The sequence below is a fragment of the Poromitra crassiceps genome (genome assembly GCF_964638095.1).
Source record: "Poromitra crassiceps genome assembly, chromosome: 19".
NCBI classification, from domain to species: Eukaryota; Metazoa; Chordata; class Actinopteri; order Beryciformes; family Melamphaidae; genus Poromitra; species Poromitra crassiceps.
In genome coordinates, this window is record NC_139646.1 from 23167045 (window position 1) to 23185129 (window position 18085).

The 18085-nt window shown below is 42.7% G+C and overlaps 1 protein-coding gene across 1 annotated transcript; it reads right to left on the reverse strand.

Annotated features, from left to right (window-relative positions):
• Nucleotides 1-639: 639 nt before the first annotated feature.
• Nucleotides 640-17157, reverse strand: LOC310794137 (intraflagellar transport protein 56). Its single transcript, XM_083656043.1, has 18 exons — nucleotides 17113-17157; nucleotides 16431-16574; nucleotides 14954-15046; nucleotides 14397-14511; nucleotides 13522-13571; nucleotides 12013-12158; nucleotides 7938-8109; nucleotides 6921-6995; nucleotides 6399-6501; nucleotides 5409-5464; nucleotides 4862-4915; nucleotides 4619-4682; nucleotides 4422-4510; nucleotides 3886-3969; nucleotides 3723-3792; nucleotides 2364-2470; nucleotides 1129-1262; nucleotides 640-975 (listed from the first exon to the last, which is right to left on the reverse strand). The coding sequence occupies exons 1-18, from the start codon at nucleotides 17113-17115 to the stop codon at nucleotides 861-863; spliced, it is 1674 nt and encodes a 557-aa protein (XP_083512169.1). The 5' UTR covers nucleotides 17116-17157; the 3' UTR covers nucleotides 640-860.
• Nucleotides 17158-18085: the final 928 nt, after the last annotated feature.

Genomic DNA, 18085 nt, shown 5'->3' on the forward strand with positions numbered 1-18085 from the left:
GTGTCTTGAGTGAAGGACAAGCGCTGAATGCAAAGTCTGCGCACAACGCAAAACCAGACAAAAAGGTGCGCGCACGGTTTCCTCTCGGCTTCAGAAAAGAAACAGCGCAGCTCTCGTTTGATGGCATTCTTAGCCCATCTATTCAGGAAAATGCTGAATTGTGCATTTTTCTACAATGGCCCCCACACACACACACGCAAACATGAAATCCCAAACGGAAGCAAACAGGCCAGATGACTGGATTTCTGGGCTACCCACCCCGACTAAACTTATAGTACTAGGTGCACCACCACCACCGCTGCTGGCCAGGGCCACCTGTTGACACAGTTTTAGTATATGAGTCATACTTCGAATTGCAATAAACTGTGTCAAGTAAATTGTGTTTTAAAGGAACAGGTCACCCAAAAATGAAAATTCTGTCGTCATCATCATCTACTACTCACCCTCATGCCAGTTGAAACACAGCACACAGGTGAAGTTTGTCCATATAAACAGGGAGGCTGTTGCACTACAAAACCATACAAACTCATCACTGGCATCAAGGCAAAGGTCATACAAAAAGAAAATGTCATTTAATGCCCCTTTTCAGTCATGTTTTCAATACAAATATACTTCCAGAATTTCAATATGATACAAAATTGACACCTTTTCAATACAAAACACCACTGTAGAGCACAGAATAAATAGCTTGTTGCCTAATAGCTCCACCTTCCTTTGTTTCAATTGGCATAGATATTCATATATAATTAGATACATCAAACAAAACAGGTGAAAAGACCAAAACACACTATGATAATTGCTGCTGACAAATGCATAATGTTGACGTGTAGTACGCTGAAGTTCACAGCCGGAGGAGGTTCCTATGAGATGAGAACTCGGTTGTCTTTGGCCCACTTCCTCAGCGCTCTGATGATGTATTCAACCTGGGGGTTTCCAGAGTTTCGCAGCAGGGACACCACCTCTTTAAGTATCTCCCTAGCAAACAAACAAGGAAACAAACATGAGACCAAGAACATCTTTCATGTGTCGTATATTTATCAATCAATCATTTTTGACAAGGGAGTAGAATGAGCTATGAAGAAAAACCAATAAAACAAACAACTCAAAATAATACAGAGACAAACGTACTTGGACTCCCTGCCTGCCAGTATGAGCTGGAAGACGCCGACACAGGCGCCTCTCTTGCCCTCCCAGTAGTTGGAGCCCGGGTCCAGTTTCTCCAGTGCGTCAAACGCTTTGGCCGCGTAGTAGAACTGGCCCATCTGAAACCAGCGGGACGGAATAGTGAGCAATGGGACGCAACACGCCAGTGAGTTTCTCAGGCATGAAATAAACCAATTCCTATGCAAATGAGCTTTCTATCTCCACTGAAAGCAGCACTACCGGTATATGCATGATAGTGAAACCCGCCCGCACCTGTGGCTTCATTATAAAAGACGAGGACAGTGTTGAGGGCGTGTTGAGTGATGACACCCTATTTAACAGTGTTAACAGCCAAGTTAAAATGCGCTCGTGTATGATAATACGGTATGGTGATTCAGAAGAGAAATAGTAGTTCTGCAAACTAGGCTCTACTACATAATATATACTTTTTTAATTAAAAAAAACACATATTTAACATGTCTGAGCTCAAGCAGGCACTAAATTGCTGTCTCAGAGAGCCCCTCCCCTTAGAATAAATTAGAGCAGTGATTTCAAACCAGGGGTACTTTAGCAGCTTGTGGAAAGATTGGGGATTACAATTTCCTTCCAAAATGATTTTTTTGTTACTATTAAAAACTAATTTCATAAACCCATTGCCAAAACGGTACGTGCATGCCGCAACTGCCCCCCCACCAGGTGTCAACTGTTACTTAGTAGAGTCTACTCTGTAAGGAGGTCACATTCATGCAAGTCAAAACTGCATGCAAACCAACTAGCTAGCAAACATGGATAAATGGCTCAACCGTCCAGTTAATATCACTCCGGGATTCAGGTTTAGAAGAGTCAGGTGACAAACGGGGGGGGGGTGGGAGGCTAAGCACAAACACCAGCAGTTCAGTGACAATTGTATGCGGTACAAAGAACACGCATGAGTGAGGGGGTACTATTGGCATGGCAAAACAGCTCAAGGGGTACATAAGACCAAAGAAAAAGGTGGGAACCAGTTAGAGGTAACCAAGGAACAGACAGATGAAGACATTCCCTTTTAACAGTGGCAGAGTGGTCAGCACAGGTGATGCTATGCAGAGCGGTCAGCACAGGTGATACGATGCAGAGCGGTCAGCACAGGTGATACTATGCAGAGCGGTCAGCACAGGTGATACTATGCAGCAGGCGGTCAGCACAGGTGATACTATGCAGCAGGCAGAGGAGGACGTCACCTTGTAGCAGTCGTTGGCAATGAGCTGCAGCAGGCTGAAGGAGTCAGAGGAGGTGCCCATCTTCAGATAGAGCTCCCAGGCTAGCCGAGCCTTCTGGTTCATGATGTCTGACAGGAACAAGAGGAACGCTCGTTACTCCAGCATTCACAGTCTGTTACGGTGGCTGCTACTGATTCAAATTTGGAACATACTAAAGGATCTGCGGGCATGTTTTATGGATTTGGATTAAACCAAGAAGAAGACAAAAATATTTTTTAAAGGATATTTACATTTCTTAGAGCTGTTGAGCGAACAAGGCGAAGTCGAGGTGCGCAAGAGTGGCCATGGGTTCTGGTGCCAAATGCAATAGCGAGCCTGTCAACTAAAACTAACAGACAGGATTCTATTACAGTAATCCTCTTTTCCCAGTGTTGCACTGGTTGCCTGTTCTGATTTCAAGATGTGAAACATGAGATCCATTCCAGAGTCTAAACTGCAGGGTCAGGGTGACCGGACGTTTGCTGTCCATTTCTCAAAAGGTAGTTCGTTTTTTTCTACCCATTTGGTTTATTCTTATGTAGCATTGTTTTGATTTGTGTGGAAATATTATGGCTTTCCTGAATGTGTTTCATTCATGATTGCTTAAATGCCATATTCAGTAAACACTATATAAGTGACCTGTATGCAGTTTCATCATATCAAATTAAAATATTTTTTTCTGTATTTTCACAATTAGTCCGATTAATCTTAGTACAAATTTTAAGAAATTGCGCCAAAACAGCAAAAAGGTGAATATAAAGTTGTCTAATATTCAGAATGTATCTTCAATATTGAATTTATGACAATTATCTGAATTGTATCCTCATTGTGAATAAGAAGGCCATGGGCCGGCCAGTGGGTGGCAACAGTTAGTGGCCAAAATGTGTTATGTCAGACTGAGGCATGTGTACATCAATGATGCAAACAAACACATACTGGATTTAATAATTGTTCGGTCACCAGCAGAAGTTGCTGTATTTACAGTATGATCTTTTTTAACTGCATATAATTTTTTACTTATGCCAATAGGTAATATGGTAATAGCCATTGTAATAGCTCATTATACTTTAGGATGCCTGCTAATACTACTATGCAAAAGTCTTTCATGCCAATAGACTATTCTGATACACTAATCAATGCTAGTGCACCTTATTGATATGTTCTCCAAGTTCTCTGACATTATTTACACCCAACAGATTGCTTTTGACAGTATTTTCTTCATGAATAAATCATAATGACTAAGCTATTCACGGCTGCCTTAGGGCTGCTTGCAGCTATTAGTTGGATTTACAATTAAAGATATTATTAATGGCAGAATTACTATCACATTGCTTTACTTACAGCAGCGTGCCAGCCAGCTGAGGTAAACATAGTCATTCTTGATCTTTTCACTTTGAATCAGCAGAAAAACCTGAAACAGACATCACAAATTAAGCAGACATAGGCTAATTAATAACCATCATTATTGAACATAATTATTCATGTTTTTACTCGTGCACGGTACCTCTTCTGCCTCTTTGTAGTTGCCAAGCGCCGATTTAGCCTGAGCGTAGTTGAAATTGAACGTGTCGTCGTTATAAAAGTAACTCTGCAAAACAGAAAAGTGTTTTTAAAACCCTGCCCTCTGGCCCACGCAAAGATGTTGAGCATCCATACACCCAGGAACACACACACACACACACACACACACACACACACACACACACACACACACACACACACACACACACACACACACACACACACACACATCATAGTGTGTCTGCTACTGAGCAGAGCTAACCTTGATGGAGTTTAGATATATGAACAGTGTGTCTGGTACTGAGCAGAGCTAACCTTGATGGAGTTTAGATATATGAAGAGTGTGTCTGGTACTGAGCAGAGCTAACCTTTAGTTTAGATATATGAACAGTGTGTCTGGTACTGAGCAGAGCTAACCTTGATGGAGTTTAGATATATGAACAGTGTGTCTGGTACTGAGCAGAGCTAACCTTTAGTTTAGATATATGAACAGTGTGTCTGGTACTGAGCAGAGCTAACCTTGACGGAGTTGAGATATATGAGCACATCTTCAAACTGTCTCAAGAGGAAGAAGCAAGAGGCCATGCACTGTCTGCCGGGGATAGTGTCTGAAAGGACAAAAACACTGTGTTACACACACACACACACACACACACACACACAAAAAATCATTTTTCCTTTAACAGTGAAACTGATCAAATTTCTATTCAATTTACCGCATTCGCTGGCCGAGCCTCCGACCAGCTGGAAGAATTGTTGAGCAATTTTCAGGTGATCTCTCTGAAAGGTAAGAGTACACGCACGCACGCACACACACACACACACACACACACACACACACACACACACACACGTTAGCTCTCTGAAAGGGATGAGCACAGTACACACATTAGCCACACGTTCACTGCCTCGCCCGCGTTTGTTTACATGCAACTCGTCATTTAGCAGAACACACTCACCGATCCAATATCTTGTCCCAGTGCAGCATTCACCACTCCTTTCAATATATACTCCTGAGGAAAAAGACACGATCAGAGGGGGAAACCTTACTGCTGCTTTTAAAAGGAAACTCAGAACCTACTGACACTCACATACACTATCCTGATACTTAGATCTCTTATTTCATCCGCTTTTATGTTTGCTTTGAAGAGTACAAAGTTTGAAGAATACAAAGAAATGTACTGAATATATGTTCACATTTAGCTCCATTAGCTAGCAGGAGGGCTAGCTGACCATGCAATAGTGTTTTGTCTTAGTTTTTAGATCTTGCTTTTTATTCGCCTTTCTTTTCTTTCATTTTCTTTTATTCTTATCTTTATATGATTTTATTTTTTTAGTATCTTGTTTTTGCATTTTGTTTTATTCTTTGTCTGTCATGTCATGTGTATCGTTGTCTTGGACCCCAGGAAGACTAGCCGTCATCTACGCATCAGGCAGCTAAAGCTAAAACAAATAAAAGCAGATGGAAAGCTGGTGTTAAACCTCAGGCTCGTGTAGAATCATCACCTGAGGTGTGGTTGGCACGAGGTCTTTGATGAGGTTGTAAGCCTCCTGGACGTCATCTGGAAATGTCAAATGAGAATGAGTATTAGTTTCTTCTAAAACCCAACACTTTGCAAAAATATTGCAACATGAAAACAAGGGCACAGAATTGAAAATGTGACTAAATAAGGACTGGGCAAAGGAAAAAGGAATGTTGTCTGCTTTTTCTTTTTTTATCGCCCCCAAGAGATATTTGACAATATTATATTATTATTATTATATTATACTATAGGAGAGGAGCTTTTGACTTGGCTAGTCCTGCCAGTATGACTTTGAGTAGGGGAGGGGGAGAAATCGCTACAGCATAGCATCTCGGTATTTTGCGTGGCAATATTGCATTGATCTTTTAAAATTCCAATAATATCATGTTGTGACTTAGGTATCATGATAATATCATATTGTGGGTAGGGATGTAACGATAACCGGTTTTAATGATAACCGTGTGATAAAATTCCTTACGATAACGTACCGTTTAAAATTTTCATTATCATGTCACCGTGCTTTGAAAAAACATGGTAAATACTGTCCATCATCAACCAAAGTTGGCAACAGTCTCCCAGATGCAAACGTGCAGCCTTGGAGAAATGATCTCAGTGAGTGTATCAATCCTTTTTGGGTCTGAGTTTTCAATATCAAACTTGGTGAAATAATTTCTGTGAGTGTATTAGTACTTTATTATTGCATTATTTCCAGCTCACTTTAAACCGATCACACAGTATTTTGAACAAGAAAACTGTCACCTCAGATCCACTCATTAAGATTTGTATACCGTAGGTGATTGCATTTGTAAAGCAAAGGTCTCAATATGAGATTCACTTTTATGCAAGCAATCATTTGTAGGAGTTGTGGTTTATCAAATAGTGGATTTCTCATTTCAGAAAAAAAGGTCTTGATGTATTTAGATACAAATCTCAATGTTTTTTTTTCAGGGAAGCTTCAAAGCCATGACCACACCTTGTCTGAGATAGTAGATGACCAGGTTGAGTCTGGCTTCTGGGATCACATCGATCAGAGGAGGCAGCACCTGCAGCGCTCCCTCCCCACCACGGAACACCACCTGCCGTACAGCGGGCACACACACACACACACACACACACACACACACACACACACACACACACACACACACACACACACACACACACAGAAAACACAAAACAACACAACACAGAAGACAATCAGAGATAGGCAGGGAGGAAAGAGCAAAAAAACAAGTACTGTAGATGCATGCATGCAAATGTGTGCATGTACACACACACGCAAACACACTTGCACGCACGCACACACACACACAAACACACATGCACAGCACGCACGCACGCACACACACACACACACGCACAAACACACATGCACGCACGCACGCATGCACACACACACACACACACACACACACACACATGCAAACACACACAAACACACACACACACACACACACACACACACAGAGTTACTGTTAGTTAATGGAGAGCTTACCAGGTTGTGTCTTATAAGCTCCTTAGCAAACTCGAAGGAGCAGGAGGAGATGTCAATTAGGTTCTTCAACTCCGCCTGAGAGAGAGAGAGCGCACACACTTTCAAACCATTAAATTCAAACCCACTGCCCAGTTAACTCCTCCCAAACACATTACAAGCCAAGCAGTTACCATCAACTGTGCATGAAAGGGTTAAAAAAACGTAGTACAGTTCCAGTATAGCAAAAAAATCGTTAGCCCGTTGCTCCCACATTTCCACTTAGGGTTAACGCTTTTGGAAGTTGTGTCAGAATGATTGTTCAAAAACATGATATGATATTAAAACATGATATTATTGGTTGGAATGTTTATGTATGCCTACTTATTACAGGAAGAAAATGGAATGTGGGTTTGATATGAATGCGGTACAATAAAAATGGTAAAAAGAAAGAAAAAAGTACTGCATATTGTTAAATAGCTGTATGACATGGAAAAAACGGTTAACAAGGTGAAAAGGACAATACTTCGATGTAAGTTAGCTGTCACTTGTTTTTGTTTCTTGCCATTCAAACCCACACAGGTGACCCTTGCCATGAGACTTCAGGCTATCAGAGAGGCCATTTACACCTGGCACTAACATGCGTTTTCTGTGATCAGATTGCAATCGGATAGTGCTTGATCACATTAGCCTGATTTCATTTACACCTGGCGCTGGGTGATCAGATTGCAATCTGATTGCAATCTGATCACCCAAAATGGGTGATGTATGCGGATTGAGGACACATTGCGTTTTACACTTGTGTTCAAAGTGGTCACAATGCGTCCCTGACCACCTCCGGCGGTGGTTTGGCCGATCAGATCGCAATGCCTCTTCAATGTGTCTTGAGGGCGTTTACACCTGTACTTTCAAGTGGTCAAGCACTATCCGATTGCAATCTGATCACAGAAAATGCATGTTAGTGCCAGGCGTAAATGGCCTCAGAGAGTTTCTCTTGTCACAGTAAAGGAGGAATACAACACGGTCTGGGATGCAGCGTACCTCGGCCGCCTTGCCGTTGTAGAGCCTGAAGTGGTTGCAGGCCTTGAGGTTGAGGGCGATGGTGGAGTCGGGGATGGTCTGAAGGTAGACGGCCAGCACCTCCTGGGACACGTCGTAGTAGTCCAGCTTGTAGTAGCACAGAGCCACGTACACCTTCAGGGCCAGGAACTCTCTGAAAAGAAAGACCAGATCCATCTCACTCATTTTTCATCACTTCACTGTGTGCCGGAGGTATTTTTTCCCGGGAAACACCCAGCGTGGAGTTTTAGCTACTGGCTATTTAGCAAATATAGCAAATGTCAAAGCCCAGTAGTCGTCTGGCCACACTTAATTTCACTTCATTTAAGTGTTGCACCAGAGCCAGGAAAGAGCTCGAATAGTAAGTTCAGCACAAAATCAAGGGAAAAGAATATGCAGTAGTGCCTTGGTGTTTGTATCTAATAGAAGCAGATCTCAAAAGGTGATTGATATTATAAGCACAGTCTTTACAGTGAATTACATTTACTAAGTGCACTGAAATTGTTTTGCAGGATTTCTGAGAGTGATTAATGCAACAGACCACGCTGGGATTCCATCCCCACAGCCCTGGGCAACGTGAGGCTGACTTTGTGAATATGAAATCTTTTCACGGCCTCAATAGAGAGCCAACGTGAAACGTCACTTCCTGCTTCAGCACTGTACCAGAGATTTTCCTCCGCCATTTATTTTCCCATAGACATTTCGTAAAATGCGTATAAAAATAGTTTTACTTGTTCAAACCAAACGGTTCAGATATATTTAGAAACAGGAGAGACCGCATAACATTTCACTCAGACTAAAACGTAAACAATTGCGGATTTAAAGAAAATATTTTTTCTATGTTTTTTTTTTTAAGTTTTGATTCTAAATATAGCTGAACCGTTTGTTTTGACCAAGTAAAACTATTTTTATAAGCATTTAACGAAATGTCTATGGGAAAATAAATAGCGGAAGAAAATCTCTGGTACAGTGCTGAGGCAGGAAGTGAAGTTCACTTTGCCTCTCTATGTGACTGTTGTATCAATGAGAGGTGTCTGCACTTTTCCTCCAGCAATCCTCTCTACCTTTGGCAGCAGCAACACTGTTACTTTCACTCTTAGAATGTTTTTGTATTGCACATTATTATTATTATGCTAGGGATGCACAATATTGGATTTTTTGCCAATATCCGATGTCGATATTTTCCAACTCTTTTGGCTGATTGTCGATGCCGATATATGCGCACATTTTTTCCCACCTAATTTCAGAGAACATCAAGTCTCTCCTGTAGTGGAATTAACACATCATTATGCCTACACTCTTATCATGATGACCCACTGGCTGATGCAGACATAAATATCAGAGACCATCTTAACACATTGAGTGCCACAGCGCTTCAGTAAAATTGTCTGGAGCCTGTGCCAGATTCACTTCCATTCAGTTGAAAACAGCTATAGAATTTTTTCTATTAGGGCTATATTGACAGGGCTGGACTCTAATGAAACATTGAACACTCCTGCTTCTTCCAAAGAAGAAATTTTGTTTCTAGACAGTTCCATTATGAAATGACAGCCTCTGAAAGAAGTGCACTTTCAAGGGTTTTCTGCTGTTTTTTTTTACTTTTCAAGATATAGTCACTTTTATGAATACTTTTTGCACTCTAATTTCGAGCACATTCACTGACTCTGGCTGGTGTTTTCTGATGTGGTGACATGGTGTGGTTCTGTGCAGCCTGCGTGCCACACCCCCCTCTCCCCCCCTCCCCCCCTCTCCACCTCTGAGCTGCGGGCTCCTCCCCACACGCACACAGTCTGTTTTCTCACAGACTCCGTTTTTGCCCCGGACGGATCCTAGCGCAACAAGGAAATGCCAAACGCGACTGAACGAAAAGGTTTGGCCGTTCGGCTTCGGGTGCTGGCTTTCTGGCAGGGAATCGTGTGGAGAAACTATATGCAGATAGATAGAAGCAGAAGAGCTCAGTTGTGGGCGCGGATGCAGCCGAGCCAACTGTCCGCTGCAGACAGAGCAATCTATACGGCTCTGGCTGCAGCATGCATCGGTTTCCCCTTTGATCACGTCTTTCCCTGCTTTCTCCTGCACAAAGTAAAGGATCTGAGGTGGGTGGCGCAGCTCCGGTGTCGATGTTTAAGGTGGCGCCGTGTGATCCCTTGAAGGGATTCATGCTCACTGGCTGGGTACGACCTTAAACAGCAGAATTATGGAATAATATGAATTTTGATTTTAGGACGTCCACAGACGTCCTTGGCACTCCTCGTTACTTTTTTTTAGGACGTCCACAGACGTCCTTGGCACTCAAGATGCGATCACACCTGCCGCGGGGCGTCAAGTTTTGTTTCCAACAAAACTGTAAGATTCATCCTACTTAAACAGACGACTATAATTAAAGCGTCATATAATCGGTCATATCACCAGAAATATTTGTTTAAAAAAAAAAAAAAAAAATGTCTGTGAGTTCACTCATTTTATGAATCTGATGAAGCGCATCTGCGAAAGCCGTATCTGTTGCAAATAAATCATGCGTTTGTGAAAAAAAAAAAAATTGTTTCGGGCCGATGCCGATATTCTATTTTAAAGCCTTTATCGTCCGATACCGATGACCATGCTGATATCATCGTGCATCCCTAATTTATGGATCATAACAATAATGGATCTTGAGAGAACACCATTTCTTTCCCATACACTTTTACTACGTATTGAAAATGTCCCACAATTTTTTATAGTGTATTTTTTATTGCTTTCTTTTTGTGTGCCCATATCATATTTCATTTTCCTGCTGAATTGTATTACTTTTGCTGCTGCAATGACCTAATTCCCTCACAGGGAACAATAGGTTCATATCTCATATTAAATCTGATGCTCTGGGTCTGTCCCATAGGTCTGTCCATGTTGCATGTGATTGGCCATTTGTTACAAACTCCGCCTCTTTCATAGCTGGATAGGTAAATGCTGGTTTGACAGAGCCAGTTGATAACCAGCTATGTGGGACCGGTTATCTGGGATCGCCAATGTTTGGTTAATGCAAAAATAAGGCTGACTATGCTGAACTTGCTTTGTTGAACACTGGTGCAAAATAGTGAGTCTGGACAAAAGCCATTGCTTTGAGGGACTGACACCCTAACCTGCTGTTTGCTGTTGATGTTTTACCTAGCTGAAGCATTTCTTGCTATTACACTCATATTACACATTGTAACTGCACTAGAAATATGCCTATGCTTTGCCAGTTATCGCTGGGAAAAGGAAAAACACAGCAAACTAGACCCAAGAATACAATGTACAGTATCATACTGTATCATCCATCACAAATAGCTTCTTCTTTTTTTCATTGTGGTAAAGTGTTTTAGGATGAATTTTTCCTTTAAGTTAGACTAGATTTGTTCTTTTCTGGAGCAAGAAGCATTTGTACTGTAAATGGTAGTAAGAGCACACAGGCTGAAGGGATCCTCGACCTCGACTGCATTATACACAGTTGTATCTAGATTCTACAGTATTATGTTTTATATGTAGCTTTATATAGGGTTAGGGTTAGGTACAGTATGTGTGACTGTGCTGAATGTCTGTAACACAATGAACTTGTAACTCCTGTTTTTTTTTACACCAAGGCTGTTGGAACATGGGTTGGCAGTGCGGGATGAACTCAAAAGTCTTTGGTGAGGAAAATGTGAAAATTCATGGAGGGCAATATTCAGGTTTTGATATCTTTGCCATTTTTCTGTGGGCGGTCAGGGGGGAAAAAATAAGTGAGACAACTAAAGGCTAATTGACACTTCAACATAAAATGTTCAGAGCAGCAGAGGGTTGGCAGATCTGCTGAGCAAAATCAAACGACACACCTGGCTGGGACAGCAGATGCAACACAAGTGTGGGATCGATCTTTGAGAGAAATGTGGTGAAATCAACCTATTTCATATCCTCTGTGCCACTAAAGATGTTTTCAGTTTTTAGAGGAAGCTACTAACAACTGCGACGGCACTTGATTGTCATTCCTTGGAGTTACACTCTTCTCTCATCCATTTCTTTCTTTGAGGTATTTCCCCTCTTATTTGACAGAAGGACAGACCTGTTCTGCAGCAGAATGCGTTTGTAGATGTCGATCGCCTCCTGGTAGTGGGAGCGCATGTAGTGGATGGAGGCCAGGCTCAGCTGGTCCTCCGTCACGTCCTCCAGGTTCTGGTGGAAACCCATCAGCTTCTTCTCGTCGTTGAACTGAGACACAGACGGCACGGACAACACACAATGAATGAAATATGTACGGATGTGATCAGGGTGACACACAGAAAAAGATGAAAAGGATGGTAGAAAGAAATGCAGGAAAACTTGAATCTCCATAATGAAATCAACATTAATTGTTTCAGAAATAATACTGAGAAACATTTGAAAACCATCTCTGATGAATTAATGAATGAATGAATTTCACAACTGTTTTCTTGCAGAATCCTCAGCTTTATCTCTGAGATGGAGACACACAGAGGAAGGAAGTAGCGACTTGCAAGTATAAGTGATGTCATCATGGTAGAGAGGAAACGTAATCAGGGGGACTCAAATGTTTTTATTGAAGGTCCACTTGTGAATTTTACACAAATTCAAAGGTCTGGAACAATGCCAGTAAAATGCACTGACAAATCAATGTCCATAACTTGAGTTAAACATAACTAAGTACACACATTCAATGGAACAGTATAGTGGCATGAATTAGTGGAGAAATGATTGCCTATAAGTTAACAGAGGGGTATCCAAACTTTTTTGAATGGGGGCAACATTAGATCATGTGAAAATGCCGGGGGGCATATATTACACTGGAGGTTTGAGAAGCCCTGGTATACTGTATTGTATATGGTACTGTATATATAGAGAGCCGCAGGGATGGCGTATTTTTGTAGTCAGAACGCGGAAGTCCCGGACTTCCTGGTTCTTCACTGTTTCTGTCTATGGGATTTTTGAATGGGTTTTTGCCGCGATGCTTCAAATACTGTCTCTGGGCAATGCAAGATTAATCAAACGTGAACCAGAGTTCCGTCGGATAATCTTCACACATGAGGACCACTTTCATGAGTTTTGTAGCGTAAATGCGAGCCCTAGAAGTAAAAAGCTCGAGCTAAGCTAATCCAGAACTACACACTGTCCCATAGGCTTCCACGTCACATCAGCACTCAACCTGGACTTTTGTTGATGTGTGCACTGATTACCCCGGGCTGAACGGGGCTGAACCAGGTGAGGGAAAGAGAATTTCCGTGTTCGTCCTTTGAAGTGGTGACGTTATTGACGTATATATATCCCCATCGACTCAACAGTGTAGTCTCATTTAGCCGTTTGCTAGCTAGCCGCCCTTTTAACGGCACGTAAAAGCTTCAAAACTCGTAAAAGTGGTCCTCGTGTGTGAAGATGATATTACTAAACACTGGTTCGCGTTTGATTAAGCCAGCGTTGCCCAGAGAGATTATTAGAAGCATCGCGCCAAAAACCCATTCAAAACTCCCATAGGCGAAAACAGTGAAGAACCAGGACTGTTAGCATCGATGATTTCCGGACTCGTTTCTGCGGCTCTCTATTACATTGGAGGTTTTTCTACCTTGTGAGCCAAGTGGAAGAGGAGACGATTCTGGAGGGGAGACACTGGAGCTGCAGAGAACAAGAGATGCAAAACATGAGAAGAAGAGGCAGGGTTTGTTAGCATCATAACGTGGCTCCCAACAACCGCACACCCGACTGAACAACAGCACTGTAAGTTGCTGTGAAAAATGTCTTACAATACAGAAGGGTGATTTGGAGTAAGAGCATTTTGCACTTCCAAAGGTCAGAGCCGAGTGCACCAGCTGGGCGTAAAAAAGTAGGTCTTAACTCTTACGCCGGTCTTAGCTACGCCCGACGTTGTGATTTGAATTTACACCGAGTGCACCAAGCCTGACTTACCATGGTCGTAGATGCGCCCGGTATTTAGGCCGCGGACGTGCGCGTTCACGTGAATACGTGCTTGTTGCCAAGCAACACACTTCTCTCAGACGAGCTCGAGACAGCTGACAGACAGCTCCAACTCAGCTCAAACTTATAGAGTTGTATTCAAAGCATAGAAACGTTCTCACAGCTAAATTTAACAGCGCTTTTAAAAACCTGCGCCCAAAACGTCCATTGACAGCACATATCGATCGATATTTTTGGAGAAGATTCCCCCGCATCACAGGACTGAACGGCACTGACAGCACAGAGCTGTCAGTCCCGACAGCGCAGATCAAGATGAGACAGCTGTCAGTGAGTACGCCTTGGGTGTAACTTTTACGCCTGCTCCATACCAGACGTAAAAGTTACACCCAGGCGCAGCGTATACAGGGCTTAAGACTACATGGTGCACTAGTCATAAAATTAAGTTAGTCGTAACTTTGAGTTCTACGTCGGACGTGGTGTTACACCTAGGCGTACGCCCAGCTGGTGCACTCGGCTCATGCCTACCTTTAGATGCAGCCTCCTCAGCCTCTCTGTAGAGCCCCAGGAGAAACAAGGTGCAGGCCAGGTAGACCCACACATCTGCAGGACATTCAGCCTGCAAGCTCACAGACTTGTACTCCTGTCACAACAAGATAAGGAAACATTGTGAGAGTGACCGGAACCACGCAAACGACAGGAACAAATATGGGAAATCAAGCTAAGTGAGGACATTATGTATGAATGAATGAATGAATGAATTACTTTATTACTTTATTTGACAAATCAAAACATACAGTACACTAACAAGCATACAGTATAAAATAATTAATCAGGATATCACAAAAAAGTCGTCAAAACAACAAACATCAATTATATACATATAATCATGTGCGTTATGTAAATAACACATATAATAGATAGTATATAAATTATGTTCTTTACACAGCAAAACCTTTGTGCGCGTGTTCCATTTCTTCGACACCCAGCTACACTCACTCATGCACACACGCACACACACACACACACACACACACACACACACACACACACACACACACACACACACACACACGAAGAACTACCTCCATAGCTCTCTTGTAATCTCCCAAGTGAAAGGCGCAGTAGCCAATCCAGAGGTCTGCATGCTCCTCTCGCTCGCCAATATCTCTCTGGAACTGGTGGGGACAGAGCAACACATCAACAGCCGCAACACTTCATTACAATACACTTCATTACATTACATTACATTACGTTACATTAGGTCATTTGGAAGATGCTTTTATCCAAAGCGACTTACAATAACACATTTTTGTCAACAATAGAGAAATCAACTATGCAACACAATCTACAACTTCCTGAAGGAATAGAGTGGTAAAGAAGTTTTGTTTTTTGAGAGAGAGAGAGAGAGAGAGAGAGAGAGAGAGAGAGAGAGAGAGAGAGAGAGAGAGAGAGAGATATGTTAGTTCAAGAAGGGCCCAGGTGGAGCCTGAAAAGGTGTGTTTTTAGTCTCTGCCGAAAGATGGGCAGTGATTCGGCCGTCCTGACCAAAGGTGGGAGCTCGTTCCACCATTGTGGTGCCAGGGACGAGATGAGCAACTTTTGAGCCCACGTAGCGGAGGAGGGGCGAGGCGTCCTGCACTGGTGGAGGAGCGGAGGGAGCGGTGAGAGGTTTGGAGCCTGACCATAGATTGTAGGTACAGAGGGGCTGTCTGGTGTACTCTGCCCTGTAGGCCAGTACCAGTGTTAGTCTCGCAGTGGCAGCCGTAGATGATATCATCTACCGTCGCTGGAAGCTTGATGACGTCAACGGTGGGTCTGACTATGTGAGACTAGAGGCAGGTAGGCCGGCCAGAAGCACGTTGCAGTAGTCCAGGCGGGAGATGATAAGTGACTGGACCAGGAGTTGTGTTGCGTCCCTCGTGAGAAACGGATGGATTTTGCGGATGTTGTACAGGGAGAACCTACAGGAGGAGCGTGCTGTCGAAGCAATGTAGGCTGAGCAAGACAGCTGGTTGTCAAGGATCACCCCAAGGTTCTTAGTTCTGTTTGGGAGGACTTCAGCAGTACAGTGTGGGGGGAATGTTTGGTTATTATGAAACATATCCGTTTGCAAGTGGGCCCATTGTAGGATCATATCCAATAGGTGTTGCAGTTTAAGGCAATAGTTCGCACCAAAATTAAATTTCAGCCAGTATCTACTCAACCCATGTCAGTCAAAACGTCTACTGAAGTTTGAACCACCAAAACACCTTATTTTGCTCTTGTTTGGTATCTATATCATGGTATCATCAATTAACAATTATAGTGTTGTAATTGCAATTAATGCAATGATGTTAAAGGAAACACTGCAATAGCAAGTAAACTCCCATGTGAGTGAGAGAGAGAGAGAGAGAGAGAGAGAGAGAGAGAGAGAGAGAGAGAGAGAGAGAGAGAGAGAGAGAGAGAGAGAGAGAGAGAGTGTGTGTGTGTGTGTGTGTGTGTGTGTGTGTGTGTGTGTGTGTGTGTGTGTGTGTGTGTGTGTGTGTGTGTGTGTGTGTGTGTGTGTGTGTGTGTGCGTACCTCTAACAATGTCATGGCTCCCAGATAGTCTCTCAGTTGCAGGTATTCCTCCAGGCGGGGGATCTTGGTCTTGTTTTTCCTCCTCTTCTCATTGGCACTTGCTGGTGCCTCTCCTCCCACGGCTGGCTTCACACGAGACAGGATCTGTCAATGTAGAAAACCCCAATTAGATTTGACATGGCAAGATTTTGTGGGGGGCAGGAGGATCCAAACTCATGGATAGTGAAAAGGTGACAGATACCAGGGCAGACACAAAACCACTCAGAAATCCTTCACTTAAGAGACCTATTTTGGGGTCAAAAAGGTAACTGTCCCCGCAATAGTCAACAACTGGCTTTTAAGAAAACCCTATGCCAGAGGTCTTCAAAGTGGGAAGCAGGCCTCCCCAAACAATTTCAGTGGATGAGTGAATGGAAGTTAACAAAATATCACATTAGTTATCACAAATAATAATTTGATCCCAGACACTATTCGGAATATTGTCATTTTCCGAATATGGGCAAAAAAAAACCTGAATATTGTGTGCATGTAAACGTAGTCATTCATGGTCCTTTTTCCAAGCTTTGTCTGATGGGAGGCCCACAGTCTCAGACTTTGAAAACCCCCCTTAACTGATGTAATGACATTATATAACATTAGCTGGTCTAACTTTCCTGTCCAAAGCTCTTAATGTTAAACTCACCATGTCAGGGCTGGAGTCTATCTCGGATGTAAAGGCTGTGCGACTTGTTTACCTCTATCCAAGGTAACGTTGGATACGAAAACACGTTCAGAATTCCTGCTAACGGGCTAACCTTAGGTGTTAACTAACGGCGCCATAGCCTATTAGCTAAATTAGCATTTCATGACACGAGGACTACCATTGCCGTGATAAAATAGCATTAATCTAACAAGTTGAGAACTAAACTAACGATTAACGCTAGCTAGCTAATACAAGGGGTTTACTTTGTAGAGTAGACGATAGCTAGCTGCAGCAGCTGCGTTGATAATCAACTTCCGGTACGTTATTTTCCAAATTAGAGTACGATCAATTCAGCACACATTTCTTTCTGACGCTGCTGACTGTCTGAACCTGCAGGACTCGGGTGTTGAGGGCCAACTTAAATGGAAATAAACTGGGCACAAGTTTTATTGCAGTAATAATTATGTAGCAACACGCTAGCGGACAATTATTTTGTAATGAAGACGTTCCTGGCGGCTAACCGGAAGTAGTTTCCGCCTGTTGTGTGAAACTTGACCGAGCTTCCTGACGCGGGGTTACTCTCTGTTGCCTAGCAACGGATCACAGCTGAATGACTGCGTTGGTTTCTGCAGATAAAAACATGTTTTGGAATTATTTTTGAAATTGTAAATAAAATAGACAAATAAATCTATAATAAATGATCACATGTTATATGAAGCTTTTGGGTTTCTCCGTTTTGAATTGCAGTTATACATTAAACAGATACAAGCGCCCCAGTGGCCTAATGGATAAGGCACTGGCCTCCTAAGCCAGGGATTGTGGGTTCGAGTCCCATCTGGGGTGGAATTTTAACAGGCTTCCTTCCCACACCTTCCTAAAACATCAAATTCAAGTACTTTCCAGGCAAAATTCCCTCAAATTCAACGACCCAACAGAGGTAGGAATTAACTAATAACCAACAGAGGTAGAAATT

Bases quoted from the DNA above. Each gene is read 5' to 3' on its own strand.
- LOC310794137 (XM_083656043.1), bottom strand. The intron at 14,512-14,953 runs GTAGTTCTTCGT...TTGTTGTGACAG, and splicing joins ATTACAAGAGAGCTATGGAG to GAGTACAAGTCTGTGAGCTT. The intron at 6,502-6,920 runs GTAAGCTCTCCA...GCTGTACGGCAG, and splicing joins AGCTTATAAGACACAACCTG to GTGGTGTTCCGTGGTGGGGA.